General features: G+C 38.0%; 2 protein-coding genes across 2 annotated transcripts in view; both read right to left on the bottom strand.

Annotated features, from left to right (window-relative positions):
* Positions 1-241: 241 nt before the first annotated feature.
* LOC115629542 lies at positions 242-4,689 on the bottom strand. Its single transcript, XM_030526025.1, has 2 exons — positions 4,556-4,689; positions 242-2,248 (listed from the first exon to the last, which is right to left on the bottom strand). Exon 2 carries the CDS (start codon positions 2,181-2,183, stop codon positions 387-389), a length of 1,797 nt encoding a protein of 598 aa, XP_030381885.1. The 5' UTR covers positions 2,184-2,248; positions 4,556-4,689; the 3' UTR covers positions 242-386.
* LOC115629543 (alpha/beta hydrolase domain-containing protein 17B) overlaps positions 4,687-20,094 on the bottom strand; it is a 29,954-nt gene continuing 14,546 nt past the window's right edge. Inside the window, exon 4 of the mRNA XM_030526026.1 lies at positions 4,687-4,820. Within this exon, the coding sequence (XP_030381886.1) occupies positions 4,737-4,820 (84 nt within the window). The 3' untranslated portion in view covers positions 4,687-4,736. The remainder of the gene's footprint in view (positions 4,821-20,094) is intronic.

Here is a 20,094-nt window from a genome sequence, read left to right as displayed (position 1 = left end):
ATAGCCTTTTACCATTTGGGTACAGGCTATAAAAAGTGTGTCATTAAAAATGTATTCCCTAAACGGATTGGCTGGATCCATTACATTTGTCATAGGGCCGTACAAATACGGTTCACTCTTATTCATTACCTTTATTCTAAACAAAAACTGACATAAATACAATGAAATTATACAATTGTACATTAGAATATACATTGTAGTTGTAAATTATAGTTAATTCTATAAATAAAAGCATAAATTTTTATATATATAATTATTATGTAGACTTTTGTAATGTAAATGCAATATTACTATAAAAAATGTCACGCTTAATAATGCAATGTACTTTCATTATCTTGACTCTTAAATGTGGATTTATTTGTAATGCGTTTAAGTATTGTACATTTTCAACATGAAGTTTCTAGCAGTGTATCAGCCTTAGTCTGTGTTTCATAGATCTTGGGATTCCTCTCAGGAGCAGATATTTTAAGGGTATGTGTTGAACGATCAATGTTTTTTTTCATATCTATGGTAGGTACATCGGGGGTATTTTTTCTTTTAGTTTTCTGTAAAAGTGCAGTTTCTTGCACTAAATGTATATTCTTTTGCTGCCTCTGACCGCCCGTTATATTTCCAATATTGCTTACGTTGCAGTCGCTTAATGAAAATTTTATATTGTCACCTAGGGAACTTTGACGCATTTCCTCGGCCAACTGATGTATGTTTAAATGCAGCTCTTTTTTGGATTGGTTTGATACTGAAGATAAGCTGTGCCTTGTTGATATGTTGGTACTGCAAACATTAAGAAAGTTGCGGTTGAGTAATTCAACTTGAGCTACTGAATTGACTCTATCATTCCGTTTAAGCTGATGTATTGGAGAATATATTTTGCGGTAATCTTCAAATGGATTAATGAAGTCTTTTCCTCTTGCAGGCGAAAAGCTTGCCGACTTTGTTGAATTATAAAGATGAGTTTTTTGATCTGACCCTTTGGATTCAGCCGTAGAAAACATATCATCGAGAGCAGAATTAAAATTAGGCGAAGATGGGGCGGAAAGCAATGAGTAATCTACGGCAGAAAGATCCTCATTTCCAAATGGAGTAACGTATTGGTGCATTTGAGGTCTTATATTATTTGTTTTTTTATTATTCGCAGTTGAAGTCTCATGTCTTGTGGATGACCTCGGCTGTTTATGACAACATTGGTTTGCCTTTGGAGAAATTGATGCATCTGAAAAATAATCAAGGTGGCGCTTAACCCAGGGATCATAACTATCAGTGGTTTTGGAATATTTAGCTATTTTTGTTGGCTCATTTTTTTTTAACCATGGGTCTGATAAATCATTCATTAGGCAACCAGTACTTTTATTATTTTTTTTGAAATAAAATTTGGAAGTCATTGCATCAAAATAGTTTGGTGAAGTTTGCTCAGATTTACAAGCTTTTCGTTCATTAGAGTAATACGTTTGATTGTCTTGAGCCGTGGAAAAGTTGGTTAGGTATAGAAGTTTGCCAGAGTCCACGGTACCGACTTTATTAAGGTCAGCTAAAGTGATAGCTTCCTGGTAGCGAATACGAGGATATGGAGAAAGAAAGTTTCCAACTGACGATTGTGATGTAACGGCGAGCTTATCGACAGTGCGATTGGTACTACGTACGTTATTCAATGCCGTTTCCACACCATCTGTAGCACTTGTTGCCGCATTAAGAGTAGGTGGCAGTCGTTTCGAAATGATATCATCACATTTTATATTCGATTTATAATCACTAATTTGATTAACATCGTCACATGTGTATATATTTGATGAAGTGCGTTCAACTTCATTTTGTATGAAATTAAAGTTGGATTTGTTGGAACCTGTTTTGTCAATACTAAACAGGTGTTGAGATTTCGAATTTAATTCGGGCACCCTATTTTCGATATATCTTCCAGAAAGCTTAATGTGCTGCTTATTTTGGTATGAGTATGGATAAAGAGGAGAATGAGGGGAATGTAGTGGAAGAGTGGGCGCTGTGCTTTGCCGATGTAGTTGTCCGATCGCTATTCGTCCATCTACTATCGTATTATTTCTTATAAAACGAGATGAACAAATGGGAAAAAAGTTTCCCTTTTCTCTTGTTTGTTTCTCAAATCCATTTTCACATTCAGACGAGGCAATTACTATTTTTCGCAAGTTAGCTTGGGTTCCAATAGAAGAACCCATTTTTTTATGCTAAATGAACTTCCCTGATAGACCGTTTACAGATGAGGAGCTTGAGATAGAAACACCTGTAAAGAAAACAACATAAAATAAGTAAGATAAGCAACAATTTTAACAAAAACAAGAAGCCGACCTAAAACAATTCTAACACAAAACATGTAGGGAAGCTAAAGTCGGGTGGACCAACTTTAAAATACTCTCTACGTATGTTTGGAAAATTTTATAAAAATTAAAAAAATTTAGAAAATTAAAAAAAAAATGCTGATCGATTTTACCTCTCTCGGTATTCCAACTCACGCATTTGCTTTGGTTGACTGCAAACAAGCTCGCACAGACACGAATAGACGCGCATAAACATACATATACTCACATAGACGCAAATGCTATGTACATATGCAATTATACACCCTTTACGTGAGTTCGAATACCAAAAGAGGTAAAATCAATCAAAAAATTTTTTTTAATTCTCTTACTTTTTTTAATATCTATAATTATTCTAATTATATGTACATAGTATTTCAAAATCGGGACACCCGACCTTAGCTTTTTTACTTGTTGTACGGTATATTTTTGCAAATATTCTTCTCTCTCTGTGACAAATTACAAGTTCCGGAAAAGAGCCGTTATTTGTTTTTTTCCACTTTCTGATAGCATTTACTGGAATTTACACTGAATTATTGTGCCACTTGAATAGGACATGCATTTAGTTTGATTGTAATCTTTGGCACATGGGCTCATATTTTTCGTTCATCGCACTTTTATGTTAATTTCGACGATTTAATTTAAAAAAAACATAAAATGGGTTGAGGAAAAGCCTTAACTGAGGTTGAAAAAGGACAAATCAAAGCTGACAAGGACGCTGGGCTATCTATGTATTGCCAAAACAGCTAAGAAAATCGAGAGGAGCCGAAACGTTGTTTCCAAATTTTGGAGTAATGAGTCCAAATATGGGAAAAACATGAAAGGCCGCACAAACAGTGTGCTTATTAATACAGAAAAGCGACTTATTTTACGACAAGCGTCAAATTCTCACGAATACTTAGCGAAAATCAGGGAAAAATGTGGTATCAAGGCAAGTCGTACAACAATGCAACGTGTTATTTCGAATATAATAAAAAGACTAAAAATTAAGAAGAAGCCACCCCTTAACCCGGTTCGAAAGCGGCAAGTCTCAATTTTTGTCGAACGCATGTGACCTCGAATTTGGAATGGCATCGCGTGGTTTTCTCAGACGAAAAAAAAAATTAATTTGGAAGGCCCCGATGGCTATAGCTATTATTTTCATAGCCTCCGAAAAGAAACCTATCATTTGGACCGACTGCACACCAAAGGTGGAGGTGTGATGGTGTGGGGAGCCATTTCGTATTACGGCACGTGCAAGTTGAAATTTTTGTCAACCACAATGAATGCGTTGTCTTACAATGGTGTATTAAAAGAGGCATTTCCATACTTTCAAGATCTTTTTGGACCTCTGCCGTGCATTTATCAACATGATAATGCGCCAATACACACAGCCAAGGTTGTTAAAACTGTTAAAACTATAAAGACACAAAAAGTGGAGCTATTAAGCTGGCCGCCATACTCACCGGATTTGAATATCATCGAAAATGTTTGGGGATGGTTGACACGTCAAGTATATGAATCTGGACAATATATAGGTGTACCCGAACTAACCAAAGCGATCGAATTAGCTTGGATCTCGATTTCGCTCAGTTATTTGTCCAATTTATACGCATCCCTTCCAAACCGGATATGTGAAGTTATGAAGCAGAAAGGTGGCTCAACACACTGTTAAACAAATATTTTTAAGTCTTAAATACTCCAATTACTTTAAATTAAGTCAATTTTGGTGTTAAAAAGAATCGGAATTCTCAAAAATGTTTTTTTTTGTTAAAGTGTCCTATTCAAATGGCACAAAATTCGGGCCCCACATTTTGTCGGTTTTTCATTAGTAATTTTTTGTTAGTACTTACAATTGTATCATTAAATCCAAAATTTTCGTTAATTTACAACAGTAAAATTAACTATAATTAAAAGAAAAAAATAGGTCTCTAGCATGCATGGCTTGGGAGCAGAGGGCGATAGGGGTGTCCTATTCAAATGGCGAGGAGTGTATATGTGTGAAATTACATAATTATGTCAAAGCAGCAACAACAGCTGCGGGAAGAGCTTCGGCATAGAATATATTTATGGCTATCACTTGCTCCTTCATAATTGACCTATCATGATAAAACTTGGCATCCGTACACACAATCACTAACTAGATGTGACTAAATTCGAAGAATTAACTAGTATACCCTTTTACCCTTTGGGTACAGGGTATAAAAATAGAGTTCTATGGGCATTTTACAAATATATTATAAACTAATACTAACCATCGTTTTCTCCTGTTTTTTTAAGTGACTCAGTATTTTTATTTTTTGATTCTTGCCCTTTTGGTGTTGAAGCGGTCGGAGGTATTGCGTTAAATGCCGTACTGGCAGGGACAGAATTTGAATTAGTTGCTCCCGCCGATGTGTTGCTACTAACTCCTCCTTCATTTGCGTTCCTTAGTTGTCATTTGATTAATTCCACTGTAAGAAACTTACGCAATCGCTCATAATATTGCGGATGCAATTCTACATCGTTATGGCCGGCGCCCTATAAAAAACGAAGTAAAGTTTTTTTATTTTATTTGTACATATATATGTGATATTTATATATAGCATATATCAAGTAAAAAAACATAATTGTACATATACCTATTACTGTAGGTCTTGCCCGTCTTTGCTGGGCTACGTTTATTGTGCTTACAATTATGTATTTGCTGCTATATGATATTTCTCTTTCGACATTGTGCTCATTATAGCCTGTACCCAAAGGGTAAAAGGCTATACTAGTTTATGCGAATGTATGTAACATACAGAAGGAGGCGTGGCAGACCCCACAAAGTATATATATTATTAGCAGGTATTGCCCGTCTTAACCCGGCTCAAGATAATGTTTCCAATTGTATTTATTTTGTATGTGTGCATGACCTACCCATATGTTTTCACCTTATAAGTTACCAGTAGGAAGATATTTAAGGTATTTAAATGAACATTTTCTGTTCTTGACAAAAAATTGTTCAGTAGTCCGTTACATTTTTGTTCTTGCCAAACTATTTCGTTAAACGAACATGACCACTATAACTAATATTTTTTAAAGCTCGTTTTCCCCCCTGTGGAGCTAGAATTTTCCAAAAGCCTTTCTTAGTGTGCTCCTACACTATGATGGATACTATGAAAGAATACTTGTGTCCAAATTTCATATTTTAACGTTTGGGCTGTGCGTTGATCACCAATTAGTCAGGACAAACTGTTTTATATATAGAGATAACGCAACGTTTTAAGATAGACTATGTGCAAAAAAGGGGAATAATTATAAGGGTATATCCTAATTTTAAATTCACATTTGAGTCTTTTCGTGCCATATTGAGTCAATACGGTCACGCACAAACTCGGAATATGAAACACGGCACTCGTGCCAATGCCGTGCAGCGATGAGCCACGATCAAAAAGCACTGACAATTCTCATCTCAATTTGCTAGAGTAAAACTTTCGATAGTTGAAGCCACCGATACCATCAAAATATCGAAGTTTGAATGCAATAAGCAGAATATTTAAATAATAAAATCTAATTATTTATTGAGATCGATAAGAACAAATCATATACATACATACATCTGTCCGCAATGCGAAGCAGAATATGCGTAGCTCCGTTATTCGGTTTCTGCTTTACTATCGCTTACGCAGTCGTTGCCTAGCGACGGTAACTGTAAACTTTTGGCGTTTTGCCTTTGCAATTAACATTAAATGGTCAAAACGAAAGAAGAAGAGCGAGCCAATGACTTGCAGTTGTTTTTAGATCATTATTTTTTTACAATCAAACAACTGTGTTCGATTGCCCAATGTATACATTAATACGAATGTACATACATGCTATATTCATACACAGGGATACATACATACTATACATACATATGTATGTTTCTCTTTACTTTTTCAACCATACGTAGAGAACCGCACACATAGACACGAACTGTTGCTTGTTGTGTGTGTGAGTGTGTGTATGTGATGTCCCCAACTATTTGATATTTGTTGTTGCTGCATAAAGTTATTAATGAAAACCCGAATGCCAAATGCACTTAACAAAGAAAAAATTACTTTTAAAAATGTTATATAATTTTCAATTAATTAACATTTCTTGCTCTGTCAGTGGAAGACGAATGAACATACATTCATACATAGATGTGTATGTAGAAGAATAACACTTAAATAAATAAATGTAAATCATTAAATGATGTTGTGTGTAAAACAAATACAAAGAGAATGTGTCATGTGATCGGCTTGCAGGCTATAATAAGAGCAGGGTTTAAGAGCAAATATTGCCTTACCCGAGCAAAGCGCATTGTTGTTGTCTAGGCAGTTGAGAAAAGGAAATGTCAAAGAACAAAAAGGAAGAGTAGAACGAGTAAGACAACGAGCCTCGAGAGAGCAGTGGCAAAGGCAACACTACAACTGCGAATTGCTGTGCTCAATAAAAAAAAAATGTCCGAACAGCGCGTCACACCGCGCGAATTATCTAACCCTTCTCCGACATCAGAAGTGGGATTGGCCTCGCCCCAAAGACATTCTGACAATGATTGGCGAACTCTGTTTGAGTCACAGAATCGTAATTTTATGGAATTGATAAAAGTTATGCAAGTGCCATATGCAGAGTCTCATAAAGAAAAAATAATTGTGTTGCCAAATTTCGACCCTGACGACACGAGCGCGGACGCGTCTGCATGGTGTAAAACAGCAGACATGATAATGTCCGAAAATCCCTTAGAAGGTAGTGCATTGGTCATCGCACTTAGCAGCTCCCTAAATGGAGGCGCATCGCAGTGGTTGTCCCAGATTTGCTATGCTGGAATAACCTGGCTTGAATTTAAGGAATTGTTTCTGCAGCGATACGAGGGTATAGAGACGCCAGCCGCCATTTTCTTAAACATTCTTAACGGCCGACCGAACGCAAACGAGTGTCTATCGGTGTATGCAAGCAGATTGGTGACGTCACTAATGACGAAATGGAAGCAAATGAGCGCAGAAGAAATAGCAGTCTCGTTCGTGCTGGCACATACCTCGCAAATTGATACGAGGCTGCAGCGTATGGCGTTTACAACGAACATCAAAACACGAAGCGAGCTCCAGCAGCAGTTGAAAGCATACGCTTTTGGTAAACGCAACGTGCAAATCACTTCGGAACACACATTTGGCCCCGAGAAGAAAAGGTACAAGTCGTCTTCTATTATGAAATGCCATTATTGTGAAAAACCTGGTCACAAAATGGCAGAATGCCGCAAGAGGAAAATGGACGAGAGAAATGCACCGAGAACAAACCAGATGCAAAGCAATTCAGCAACAGCGAGAGAGCGAGGCGCAGTGACGTGTTTTAAATGTGGCAAGACTGGCCACATTTCAACGATGTGTACACGGGGACTAGAAGCAGCGAGCAAAAGCAACATACAAGAGAAGCGAGTAGATGTCTGCACAGTAATGGAACCAACGGGACTATTGTTGCAATTTGGTGAGCTCATTCCATTCTTCTTTGACTCGGGCGCCGAGTGCTCTTTGATAAAAGAGAAAATGGCAAATAAATTTGCTGGAAAGAGAATTTTCAGTACAGTTATGCTGAAAGGCATTAGTGAAAATTCCGTGTATAGTAATTTACAAATTCATACGACTGTTCAAATATGTGAGCATACTCTGGAAATATTATTTCATGTAGTATTGGATAAGTTTTTAAGGCACAATGTAATGGTTGGTCGTGAAATTTTGAGCCTTGGCTTCGGCGTTGCCATGGACGCTGAAAAGTTCAGTATTTATAAAACAAAGGCTGTCAACATTATTTCAGATACAACAAATAGGTGCTATCTAGAACATTTAAATAATGATGAAGAATTAAGTGATGAAGACAGAAATAAATTGATAGAAATATGGCAACATTATGCTGAAAGATTTATAAGTGGCATACCAAAGAGTCGTGTAACAACAGGTGAACTAGAAATTCGTTTGATAGATCCAAACAAAATCTTGCAGAGGCGTCCATATAGACTTAGCGCAGATGAGAGAGAAATAGTGAGGAAACAAATAAAAGAGCTGTTAAAAGCTAATGTAATACGTCCGAGTTGTTCTCCGTTTGCCAGTCCGATGCTGCTAGTTAAAAAGAAAGATGGCAGTGACCGCCTATGCATTGATTATCGAGAGTTAAATGCCAATACTATAGCAGACAAATATCCACTGCCGTTGATATCGGATCAAATCAACAGACTGCGAGAAGGAAAATATTTTTCAAGTTTAGACATGGCTAGCGGATTTTACCAGGTTCCCATACATGCTGACTCAATTGAATGTACGGCATTTGTAACAGCTGAGGGTCAATACGAATTCTTATCCATGCCCTTCGGGTTAAAGAACGCCTCATCGGTATTTCAGCGAGCAATAACACGTGCCTTGGGTGAGCTGGCATACTCGTATGCCATTGTTTATATCGATGATGTTTTGATTGTAGCAGGCACTAAAGAAGAGGCATTTCATAGATTAAAGGTGGTATTGGAACTTCTGACCAACGCCGGATTTTCTTTCAATGTAAAGAAATGCACATTCCTCAAACCTAATGTTGAATATTTGGGTTATCAAGTCGAAGATGGTGAAATTAAACCTAATTCTCGGAAGATACATGCCTTGGCAGCGTTATCACAACCGCAATCAGTTACACAGCTGAGGCAATTTATAGGTTTGGCATCATACTTTCGACAATTTGTGCCACAATTTTCAGAGCAAATGAAGCCACTATATCACCTCACCTCCAAGAATGGTAGCTTCCATTGGAAGCCAGAACACGAGTGTATACGTCAAAAGATTATTACCATATTAACTAACGAGCCGGTTTTGATCATTTTTGATCCACAGTATCCCATAGAGCTGCACACTGATGCGAGCTCAGAAGGCTATGGAGCAATACTTATGCAAAAAGTAGAAGGCAAAACAAGGGTAGTCGAGTATTATAGCAAGTGCACAACCAGTACGGAACCCAAGTATCACTCGTACGAGTTGGAGACGCTAGCCGTATTTAATGCAGTTAAACATTTCCGTCATTATCTGCATGGAAAGAAATTTATAGTGTATACGGATTGTAACTCATTAAAGGCTAGTCGTTCCAAAATTGATTTAACTCCACGGGTGTATAGATGGTGGGCATATTTACAATCATTCGACTTCACAGTCGAATACAGGAAAGGGAATCGCATGTTGCATGCAGATTTTCTTTCAAGAAATCCTATCCCTGCTGAAGCAAAGACCGTCAAAAATATTACTGAGAAACGTGTAGACTTGGCTGAGCTGACTGACAATTGGCTGATTGCTGAACATCAGCGAGATCCAGATTTGTCTGTTTTAATTTCTAAATTGCACAATAATGAGCTTAATGAGGACATGGCAAGAACGTATGAAATGAGATCTGGTATACTGCATAGAAAGATTCAAAGAAATGGTAGAACGCGCTGCTTGCCAGTGGTACCAAGAGCATATAGGTGGTCCGTAATAAATCACGTACACGAAGCCATAATGCATTTAGGTTGGGAGAAAACATTAGATAAGGTATACACCTACTATTGGTTCGAGAATATGTCAAAATATGTGCGTAGGTTTGTAGAAAACTGTATAACGTGCAAGGTATCAAAGTCATCCTCGGGCAAGATTCAGGCAGAAATGCATCCGATACCCAAGGTGGAAATACCGTGGCATACAATACACATTGATATAAGTGGCAAATTAAGTGGCAAAAACGATTTGAAGGAGTATGTCATAGTACAAGTAGACGCATTTACTAAATTTGTTTACTTTTATCACACATTAAATTTGGACACGGAAAGTTGTATAAAAGCGGTCAAATCAGCAATATCCATTTTTGGCGTGCCTACGCGTATTATTGCTGATCAGGGTAGGAGCTTTGCCAGCGCCGCTTTTCGAGAATTTTGTTCATCACAAAACGTTAATTTACATTTGATAGCTACGGGAGCGAGTCGTGCGAATGGACAGGTAGAGCGCGTAATGGGCACTATGAAAAATATGCTGACAGCAGTTGAAACGAGCGAGCGTTCCTGGCAAGAAGCATTAGATGAAGTACAGTTGGCCATAAATTGCACGACAAATCGAGTAACAAAAGTTAGTCCATTGGAATTATTGATAGGCAAAGAGGCTAGACCACTAGGCTTAGTGCCAATGATAAATGAAGAAAAAGTTGATGTTGATTGTTTAAGAAAGCAGGCCAAAGAAAATATGTTAAAAAATGCTAACTATGATAAAGCTAGATTTGATCAAAATAAGGCAAAGATTGTAAAGCATAAGGTTGGAGATCATGTTTTGCTCAAAAGTGAAGAGCGGCACCAAACAAAGCTTGATCCCAAATTTAAGGGACCGTTTGTCGTGATTGAAGTGCTTGATGGTGACCGATATAAATTAAAGTCCTTGATAAGTAAGAGGACATACAAGTATGCCCATGAGTATTTGCGACCGTTACCAGATAGTCAAGTTACTGCAGAGTTGGAAGATGTGGAGGGTGGTAATGCAGAAGAAGGCATTGGCCAAAGCCCAAGCTCCCACCAGTGACGATGTAGTAGTGTCATACACAAGGACCACGCCCGTACCACTAAGTCATACCGATGGCACAAGTGTAGACGGAGGGTGTCTATCATGGCGTGCGGCGCGGTTGTCGTGGTAGAGAACATGTGACTTAAAGTGATCATGTTGCAAGGGCAAGAGTCCATGAGTTGTGGTATGATAGAGAGATATCCAGATGTTCGGGTTTTCGCAGAAGAGTACGAGCTACTGGTTGGCACAGCCGCAAATGTGTGTGAATGCCTGCAAAACCGTCATTTGAAGACACATCTTGCAAAGAAGTGTTAAATAAACGAAGTAACGATAAACTTATGGTAAATTGAAGCGCAATACTTGAATTGATTGACTATATATAGTATAAAAAAAAAAAAAAAAGGTATATTGAGCAAGGCATGAAGCCGACGTTTGAATAAGTTTTGTTCGAATAAGTTTTATTTGAATAAGTTTTGTTTTGCTAATTTCATTATGATAAGATACTACACGAGGACGTGTAAGAGCCAGGAAGGCCGTGTAGAAGAATAACACTTAAATAAAGAAATGTAAATCATTGAATGATGTTGTGTGTAAAACAAATACAAAGAGAATGTGTCATGTGATCGGCTTGCAGGCTATAATAAGAGCAGGGTTTAAGAGCAAATATTGCCTTAGCCGAGCAAAGCGCATTGTTGTGGTCTAGGCAGTTGAGAAAAGGAAATGTCAAAGAACAAAAAGGAAGAGTAGAACGAGTAAGACAACGAGCCTCGAGAGAGCAGTGATGCAAGTCAATCTGCTTCATGAAGTCAAAGGCAACACTACAACTGCGAATTGCTGTGCTCAATAAAAAAAAAATGTCCGAACAGCGCGTCACACCGCGCGAATTATCTAACCCTTCTCCGACATGTACATGTACATAGATGTTTTTTTTTTTTTTTTTTTTTTTAATTCGTTTATTGAAAGAAAAGAAAAGAAAGGGATATACAAGTAATATGATGTAGAGCAGTGGAGTAAGGAGAAGGTTGTGAAGAAGTGGTTGAGACAAGCCCGCGCCCAGGCGGTACGGCCGTGGAGCATTGCTTCGCCCGGTGTACATAGATGTGTACATATGTATGTGTGTACATTCACACATTAGTGTCTAACATTTTGCTTTGGCTATTTCAATCATTTGAACGCAACTACACGAACAGCTGCTTGTATGTGTGTGTGAGTGTGTGTATGCATACTTAGTTGTCCCCAACTGTTTGATATTTTGTATTGTTTGTTCTGCCTGCATTTGTAAAATACATGTTTTGAAAATCCTTGAATGCAAAGTTGTAGATTTAGTTACGTAGATTACATTACCCAAATTTTAAATCGATCGGACTAAATTTATAACACAAACTTTTCATTTGAAATAGTGAATAAATATTAAAACCCCAATAATTCAAGCTCCAACACAAATTTCGAAAATCTAAGTATGCAGTTTTGTTTGTATTCTTTAATTGATTTTAGAAACTAAGTTTTAAGTTTTAAGTCGATCGATTGAAAAAAGCGGATTTTTCAAACAAACTTTGGAGCTACTTTTCCCCTCTTTGGAGCTCGAATTTTCTAAATTTTCTTAGTGCGCATCTACACCATGATAGGATACTTGAGCCCAAATTTCAGCATCCTAGCTTTTACCGTTTGGGCTGTGGGCTGTTGACGCGGTTTCCTTTTGTGCCCCAAGAAAACCCCAATAATTCAAGCTCCAACAACAAATTTATAAAACCCAGTATGCAGTTTTCTGTGTATTCTTTTATTGATTTCAGAAACCAAGTTTTATGTCGATCGGCTAAAAAATGCGGATTTTTCAAAAAAACTTTGGAGCTCGTTTTCCCCCCTTTGGAGCTCGAATTTTCCAAAATCCCTTCTTAGTGCGCATCTACACCATGATAGGATACTTGAGCCCAAATTTCAGCATCTTAGCTTTTACCCTGTGGGCTGTGGGCTGTTGACGCGGTTTGCTTTTGTGCCCCAACATTTTTTTACAGGAAAACTCCCATATTTTGGGCCCCAAAAAAAATATCAAAAAACCAAGAATACAGTTTTCTTGGAATTGTTCTTAGTGGTCACCTAGACTATGAAAGGATACTTGAGTCCAAATTTCAGCTTCCTAGCCTTTACCATTTGAGCTGTGCGTTTATAACCAATCAGTCAGTCAGTCAGTCAGGACAAACTGTTTTATATATATAGATTGATCAGGATGACAAGTCGAGTCGATATAGCCATGTCCGTCTGTCCGTCCGTCCGTCTGTATGAACGCAAAGATCTCAGCAAGTACAAGAGCAAGAATAACCAAACTTGGTATCCAGATTCTCCTAAGTCCGAGAAAGGACGAGCTTGTGTTTTTATACCCTGTACCCAAAGGGTGAAAGGGTGTACTAGTTTTGTGCGAATGTATGTAACAGGCAGAAAGAGGCGTGGCAGACCCCACAAAGTATATATATTTTTGATCAGGATGACAAGACGAGTCGATATAGCCATGTCCGTCTGTCTGTCTGTCCGTCTGTCTGTATGAGCGCAAGGATCTCAGCAAGTACAAGAGTTAGGATAACCAAAATTGGTATCAAGGTTCCTATAAGCCCTAGGCAGATCGAGTTTGTTTATTTTTTCTGATACACCCCCCCACTCCCACCCTATTAACGATTTTCTATAACTCCGGTAATTCTCTCCAGAAAAAAATTGAATTGATAAGAAAATTGATTGGAGGCTTATTAAAAGCCGTATCTTTGTGTTAAAAATTGTCATGGATCCCTGGCCAGGGTATACTCGCCGGCCAGAGTCGCTTCCAAAATTTGTTATTTGGTTTCCCAAAATAAAGTGCGCCGATGGTTGATCTGATGACTTTTATTTCGCGTATGTCGCCTTCAGTGGCGTATGGCAGAAAATAAGGAGGTTAAGTGGAAGTACATAAAAGCGATAGTAACTTAAGCTCTACACAGTTGGACTGCACGCCTTCGTGGCCAAGCTCAAACTAAACTCCATTTTTAACATCATTCGCTTACGTCCATATACATCTATTTCCTTGCCGTTCTTCTCTAGACGCTCGCCAGGGCGTCGTTACAAAATATGCTCAAAACAACCGGAAAACGGCAGTTCCCAAAGTTGGTTTGGCAACCGTTAAAGTAATGAGCTGAGCAACTGGGCAACAGGTGCAAAAAATTAGCAGATAAGAGTTGGGTCTCCAATATAAATCCAAGGTGCATAAACCCAAGCTATTGCACCGACAAAAAATGGCCTGTCTAGCATTTTACGAAAAATACAAATTTTGGGAAGGGAAAATCAAAAAGGTCATCTTCAGTGATGATAAAAAAATGTAATTTAGACGGCTCAAATGGAAACCAAAAGTATTGCCGCGATTTAAGCAGTCCCCGGCAGATTTGCCACAAATGCAACCATGGTGGTATGGGCGGCTTTTATCTCCCTTGGAAAGTTACCAATATGCTTTACACCAGATTGGCTAAGTGCGCAAATGTAAACGGAATCTCCTGGACAGCAAACTTATACATACCATTTCCAAAAGAGGTCTATGGAGAGGATTGGAAATATTACACGTTGCACGATATAGCATGACGTATTCTGGACAAAAAATATCCCCTTAATGCAGTGGCCTGTAATAAGTTCGGGTTATAATCGAATTGTGGACCTTTGAGGCATCCTATCAGGCAAAGTTTATAGGTGTGGAATACAATTTGACCCTTTTTTTTTAAATTTAAGAAAGGTCATTTTCCAGAAAAAAAGAGATAAACGTCCTTCAAAGGTTGGTTAATCCATGTTCTGACGGTTGTAATTGGCCGTATAACAAAAGGGAAACACTATATCCTACTAAAGCTATAAGTAAATTGTATTAAAAATGTAAATAATAATTTAAAATTGAATTTCTTTTCATTTGCACATATATCAACTTTCTATGAAAAATTTCTTTGCGTTAAGTTGCACATATATCAATTTTACTGAGGTAGCAAAAGTAGCCATAGAAAATGTATTTTAATAAAAATATGATATTTTCATTTAGATTTACACTATAGTTAATAAATACTTGAGTCTTATTCGCCTTCTGAACAATACAAATTAAAACAAGAAAGGAATGCTGAAGTCGTGCGGGCTCAACTATTAAAAAAAAGTAAAAAAGCTGAAATACTCTAAAGGGAGTATCTCTATATATATAAAACAGTTTGTCCTGACTGACTGACTGATTGGCAATCAACGCACAGCCCAAACGGTAAGAGCTAGGAAGCTGAAATTTGGACACAAGATCTCTTTAACAGTGAAAGTGAGCACTAAGAAGGGATTTTGGAAAATTCAAGCTCTAAGTGGTGGAAAACGGGCTCCAACGTTTGTATGAAATAACCAAAACTGTATACTTGGTTCTACGCTATTTTTCCTGGGGCCAGAATTATAGGGATTTTTCCGTGGAAAAATCGGGACACGAAAAGCGATGTGCATCAACGCACAGCCCAAACGGTAAGAGCTAGGAAGCTGAAATTTGAACATATGATGTCTTTTATTATATGTAGATGAGCTCTAAGAAGCGATTTTGGAAAATTCGAATGCCAGAGGGGGAAAACGGGCTCCAAAGATTGTATGAAAAATTTGCAATTTTCATTTCATTGGCGTCAAACTGGGTTTGTAATCTATAAAAGAATTCAAAAAACACTGCATACTTGTTTTTTCACAATTTTTCATGGGGAATGGAAAAGGTGGGTTTTTCCGTGGAAAATTGAAACACAATCAACACCCCACAGCCCAAACGGTAAGAGCTAGGAAGCTAAAATTTGGTAAATTCGAGCTCCAAGTGAGGGAAAATTAGCTCCAAAGTTTGTTTTAAAAATCCGCATTTTTCTACCAATCAACTTCAAATTTGAATTTTAAAATCTACAAAAGAATACAAAAAAACTGCATACTCGGTTTTTTGAAATTGGTCTTGGACCTTAAATTAGTGGGGTTTTAATATTTATTCACTTTTTCAAATGATAATTTTGTGTTATAAATTTTGTCCGATCGATTTGGGTAATGTAATCTACGTAACTAAATCTACAACTTTGAATTCGAGAATTTTTAAATTATAGAAAAACTGTTCTCGCTTTACAAGTGCAGGCAGAACAAACAACATAAAATGCATATCACACAGTTAGGGAAACTTAGTATACATACACACACATACATACAAGCAGCTGTTCGTGTAGTTGCGTGCAAACGATTGAAATAGCCAAAGCAAAATGTGAGACACTAATGTATGTCAAGAAATATTAAATAATTAAAAACGATTTAACATTTTCCAAAGTAATTTTTTTTATTTAGTACATTTGGCATTATTTATTTATTATTTAAACGCATCGTGCATTATTTAAGCAAAATTATAATTTTTTGGACCCCCTTTGGAAAACCTGCGTACGCCCTTGGCGGACTCTACATACGGTTAAAACAGTAAAGAGAAACAAAATAAAACCCATAGATGCATATTTACATATGTATTAGAGAACTGCAACGAGTACTACATTTTCGGTCATACTCGAGTATTTACCCATACTCGGTATGATTATTTCAATTGGGTATAGTGACAAGCAATGACTGGTTGAGAGCTCAACGAACACTCAGTTCGAATCAAAACTGCAAGAACTCAGAAGTGAGCGGTTGTGACCGAAACTTCTTGCATGAATGCAAGCAATGACCGGTTGTGAACGAACCCTCACCAACCAGTCAGTTCGACTCATAACTGCAAAGACTCAGAATGAGCGGCGGTGACCGAAACTTTTTGCCTGCGTGCAAGAAATGATCGAACGTCGTATTTACAATCAATCATGCCCGCACGACCGAAATGACCAATGATATCGGCGGGTGCACGTGCACTTGCATTTTCTATTATTCTATATGTATACATATGTATGTTTTCTTTTCCTCTTTATTTAAAATACGTACACACATATACAAGTTAACACGACCACTCAGCGACAAAGAAGTTGCCAAATCGACCACACAGAGCCGGCGTGATAATAGTGCAAGATCAGCAACGGCCGCGGATATTGCACAACGAAAACCGTCATTGCGGAGTGAAACGCTCCGCGATGTAAGCAGCCGACATGCGACACCATGCACGAGGCGCAGTGTCAGCATGTTTGAAGGACCAGTGCTAGCTTTAGTTATAAGAAATGATGTTCTTAGCAGTTAGTTGATTTTTGGATATTAAACCGTTCGTTCTTGTCTTTTATTAGTGCAAAAAAGCACTGTGTTAATTGAATAATAAATCCTTAGTCGGTCGAACATAATAATCACCAACGTCAGAAACTTCTTAATTGGCGCCCAACTGGAAATACCCCAAATTCACTCAAATTGTGGCAGCATAAAACGTCACCACCGACAGCAGCAGCAAAAGAAAAAAAATTAAGTAATAAATTAATTTGATAAAACTGTTACAACAACAACAACTGAAGCAGCATACAGCGTCAACACCGACGGCAGCGACAGAAGACAAAAATTAAATAACAAATTATTTAAATAAAATTGTTATAACAATAACCGAAGCAACATACTTGTACAGCGACAACACCGACGGCAAAGATAGACAAAATTGTTACAACAACAACAATACACAACGTCACCATCAACGGCAGCAACGGAATAAAAGGAAAATTCCACCGACAACAACAACTGAAGCAGCATACAGCTTCAACACCGACGGCAGCAACAAAAGACAAAAATTAAAAAACAAATTATTTAAATAAAATTGGTATAACAATAACCGAAGCAACATACAGCGACAACACCGACGGCAACGACAGACAAAATTGTTACAACAACAACAATACACAACGTCACCACCGACATCCAGAAGTAGAGAGACGTACGTCTCATGGAGGAAAGCGGCACACACCGCCTATAAAACTTACGAGAAATATGACGGTAGTTCAACACACTACCAGGCTTTAGGTATAATGAGAAACAAGATTAAGGGACCAGCTGACATGGTACTAGCATCATTCGACACGCCCCTACATTTTAAAGCGATTATAAATCGACTTGACTTTACGTATGCGGACAAACGCCCCATATATTTAATAGAGCAAGAAATGTCGACACTCCAACAGGGAAATTTGACACTCCTACAGTACTACGACGAAGTAGAAAAGAAACTTACCCTAGTAACGAACAAAACGATCATGACCCACGACAACACCTTAGCTGTCGCACTGAATGAAAAGTATAGAATGGACGCTTTACGAGTGTTCATTTCAGGAACTAAGAAATCATTGAGCAACGTTCTGTTTTCGGCAGGACCGAAAGATCTCCCTTCCGATTTGGCTCTGACCCAAGAGGTTGAATCTAATCACGAACGCTACACGTTCGCCAGTAATTATGCTTGAAGTATAGAGGAAAGGGCCCAAAGGAACGAACATAGGCAACAAGCCAGAGACAGAATGCCGGCAGGGGAAAACGGTAATAACACACATTGGAAAAATCCGCATTTTAGTAAATGACTGGCACCTCCTAACGGACCTCCTCAGAGACAAGAACAACCTCAACCAATGGAAGTAGACAATTCATCAAGATTTAGACAAGTCATGCAGTATCAAAACCAGGGTAATACTACCAATCAGGGACAGGCTGACAAAAGACCAAACAGTGGAACTGCAAGGTTTACGGGGCCAAAACACCAAAGAATGAATCATTTGACCCAAGATGACTCTCTGCCGGACCCAGACACTTTTGAATACCAGACTGACGCAAACCTAGAGGCAGATGACATTAATGATGACCTTGTAGTGTACGACCAAGTTAATTTTTTAGGCACAACTCCCTGAAACCGTTTATAGAAAGAACGATTGCAGGGAGAAATATTAAACTTTTAATAGACACGGGAGCTTCAAAAAATTATATAAAACCATTACAGGAATTAAAGGGAGTCGTACCAGTAGACGAAACTTTTCGGGTAAAATCAATTCACGGTTTTAATGCAGTTAACCAGAAATACGTATTGCATCTTTTCAACACAAACGCAACGTTTTTTGTACTACACAACCTTACGACATTTGACGGAATAATTGGACTTGACTTACTAAAAGAAACAAGCGTAAAACTAGACTTTAAAAACCAAAGATTAATAACTGACACGGAATCAGAATAAATACAATTTCTTAAAAGTGCAAGTGTAAATTTCGCAAAAGTTGAAAATATCGAAGTTCCCCAACCGATTATATTAGAATTCCAGGAAATGTTAAAGAACCGAACCGATGTATTTGCGAACCCTAATCAGGCTTTACCCTATAACACAAACATAGACGGCACTATCCGAACTGAGAACGAGGACCCCATCTATTCTAAATTGTATCCATATCCCATGGGCGTAGCAGACTTTGTAAATTCCGAAATGCGAGACTTGCTCAATGATGGCATAATCAGACCATCAAGGTCACCATACAACAACCCCGTATGAGTCGTTGATAAAAAAGGAACTGACGAACATGGGAATTAAAAGAAAAGATTAGTGATAGACTTCAGAAAATTAAATTTAAAAACAATAGACGACAAATATCCTATACCAAATATAACTTCCATTTTGTCAAATTTGGGGAAAGCAAAATATTTAATCAAATCCTACTCGCGGAAGGGCATAGAGAAAAACAAGTAGAGAAGCTAAAGTCGGGTATCCCGACTGTACTCTGTATGTACTCTGTACATATGTGTAGAATAATTATGCGTGTATGTATGTGTCTGTGTATGTTTCGTGTGCCTGAGCAAAGCAGTAACAACAACAACAACTGCGGGCACTACTTGGTCTTATGTATATATATGGCTATAACTTCCAGTTAAATCGGCCTATCATGATGAAACTAGGCATTTGGACTTATAACTAAATAGAGGTATTTGCCAAGTGAGATCGAAATTCCAAGAATTACGGGAGTTACGATTTGCGGTGGAGATGAAGGAGGGAGGGAAATTCCAAAATACACATTTTCTGCGTATTCACATAAGGCATCTGGGACTAAAATTAGGTGTCCCTAGGTCTTATAGTCTCCGAGATATAGGCGATTATATGAATGGAAAATCAGGAAAACCCCCATAGGGGGGAAGTGGAGGGGAGGGGGAATTAAAAAAATAAAACAAACTTGCACAGCGTACACACATAACGCATCTTTGTGCAAAGTTTGGTGTCTCTATCTCTTATAGTCTCTGAGATCCAGTTGTTCATACGGACAGACGGACAGAGAGACAGACAGACAGGGCTAGATCGACTCGTCTCG

This window comes from Scaptodrosophila lebanonensis, unplaced genomic scaffold (assembly GCF_003285725.1).
Source record: "Scaptodrosophila lebanonensis strain 11010-0011.00,11010-0021.00 unplaced genomic scaffold, SlebRS2 tig00000157-arrow-arrow-pilon, whole genome shotgun sequence".
Lineage (NCBI taxonomy): Eukaryota > Metazoa > Arthropoda > Insecta > Diptera > Drosophilidae > Scaptodrosophila > Scaptodrosophila lebanonensis.
This window is presented reverse-complemented; position numbering and strand designations above follow the sequence as displayed.

Bases quoted from the DNA above. Each gene is read 5' to 3' on its own strand.
- LOC115629542 (XM_030526025.1), bottom strand. From the start codon at position 2,183: ATGGGTTCTTCTATTGGAACCCAAGCTAACTTGCGAAAAATAGTAATT.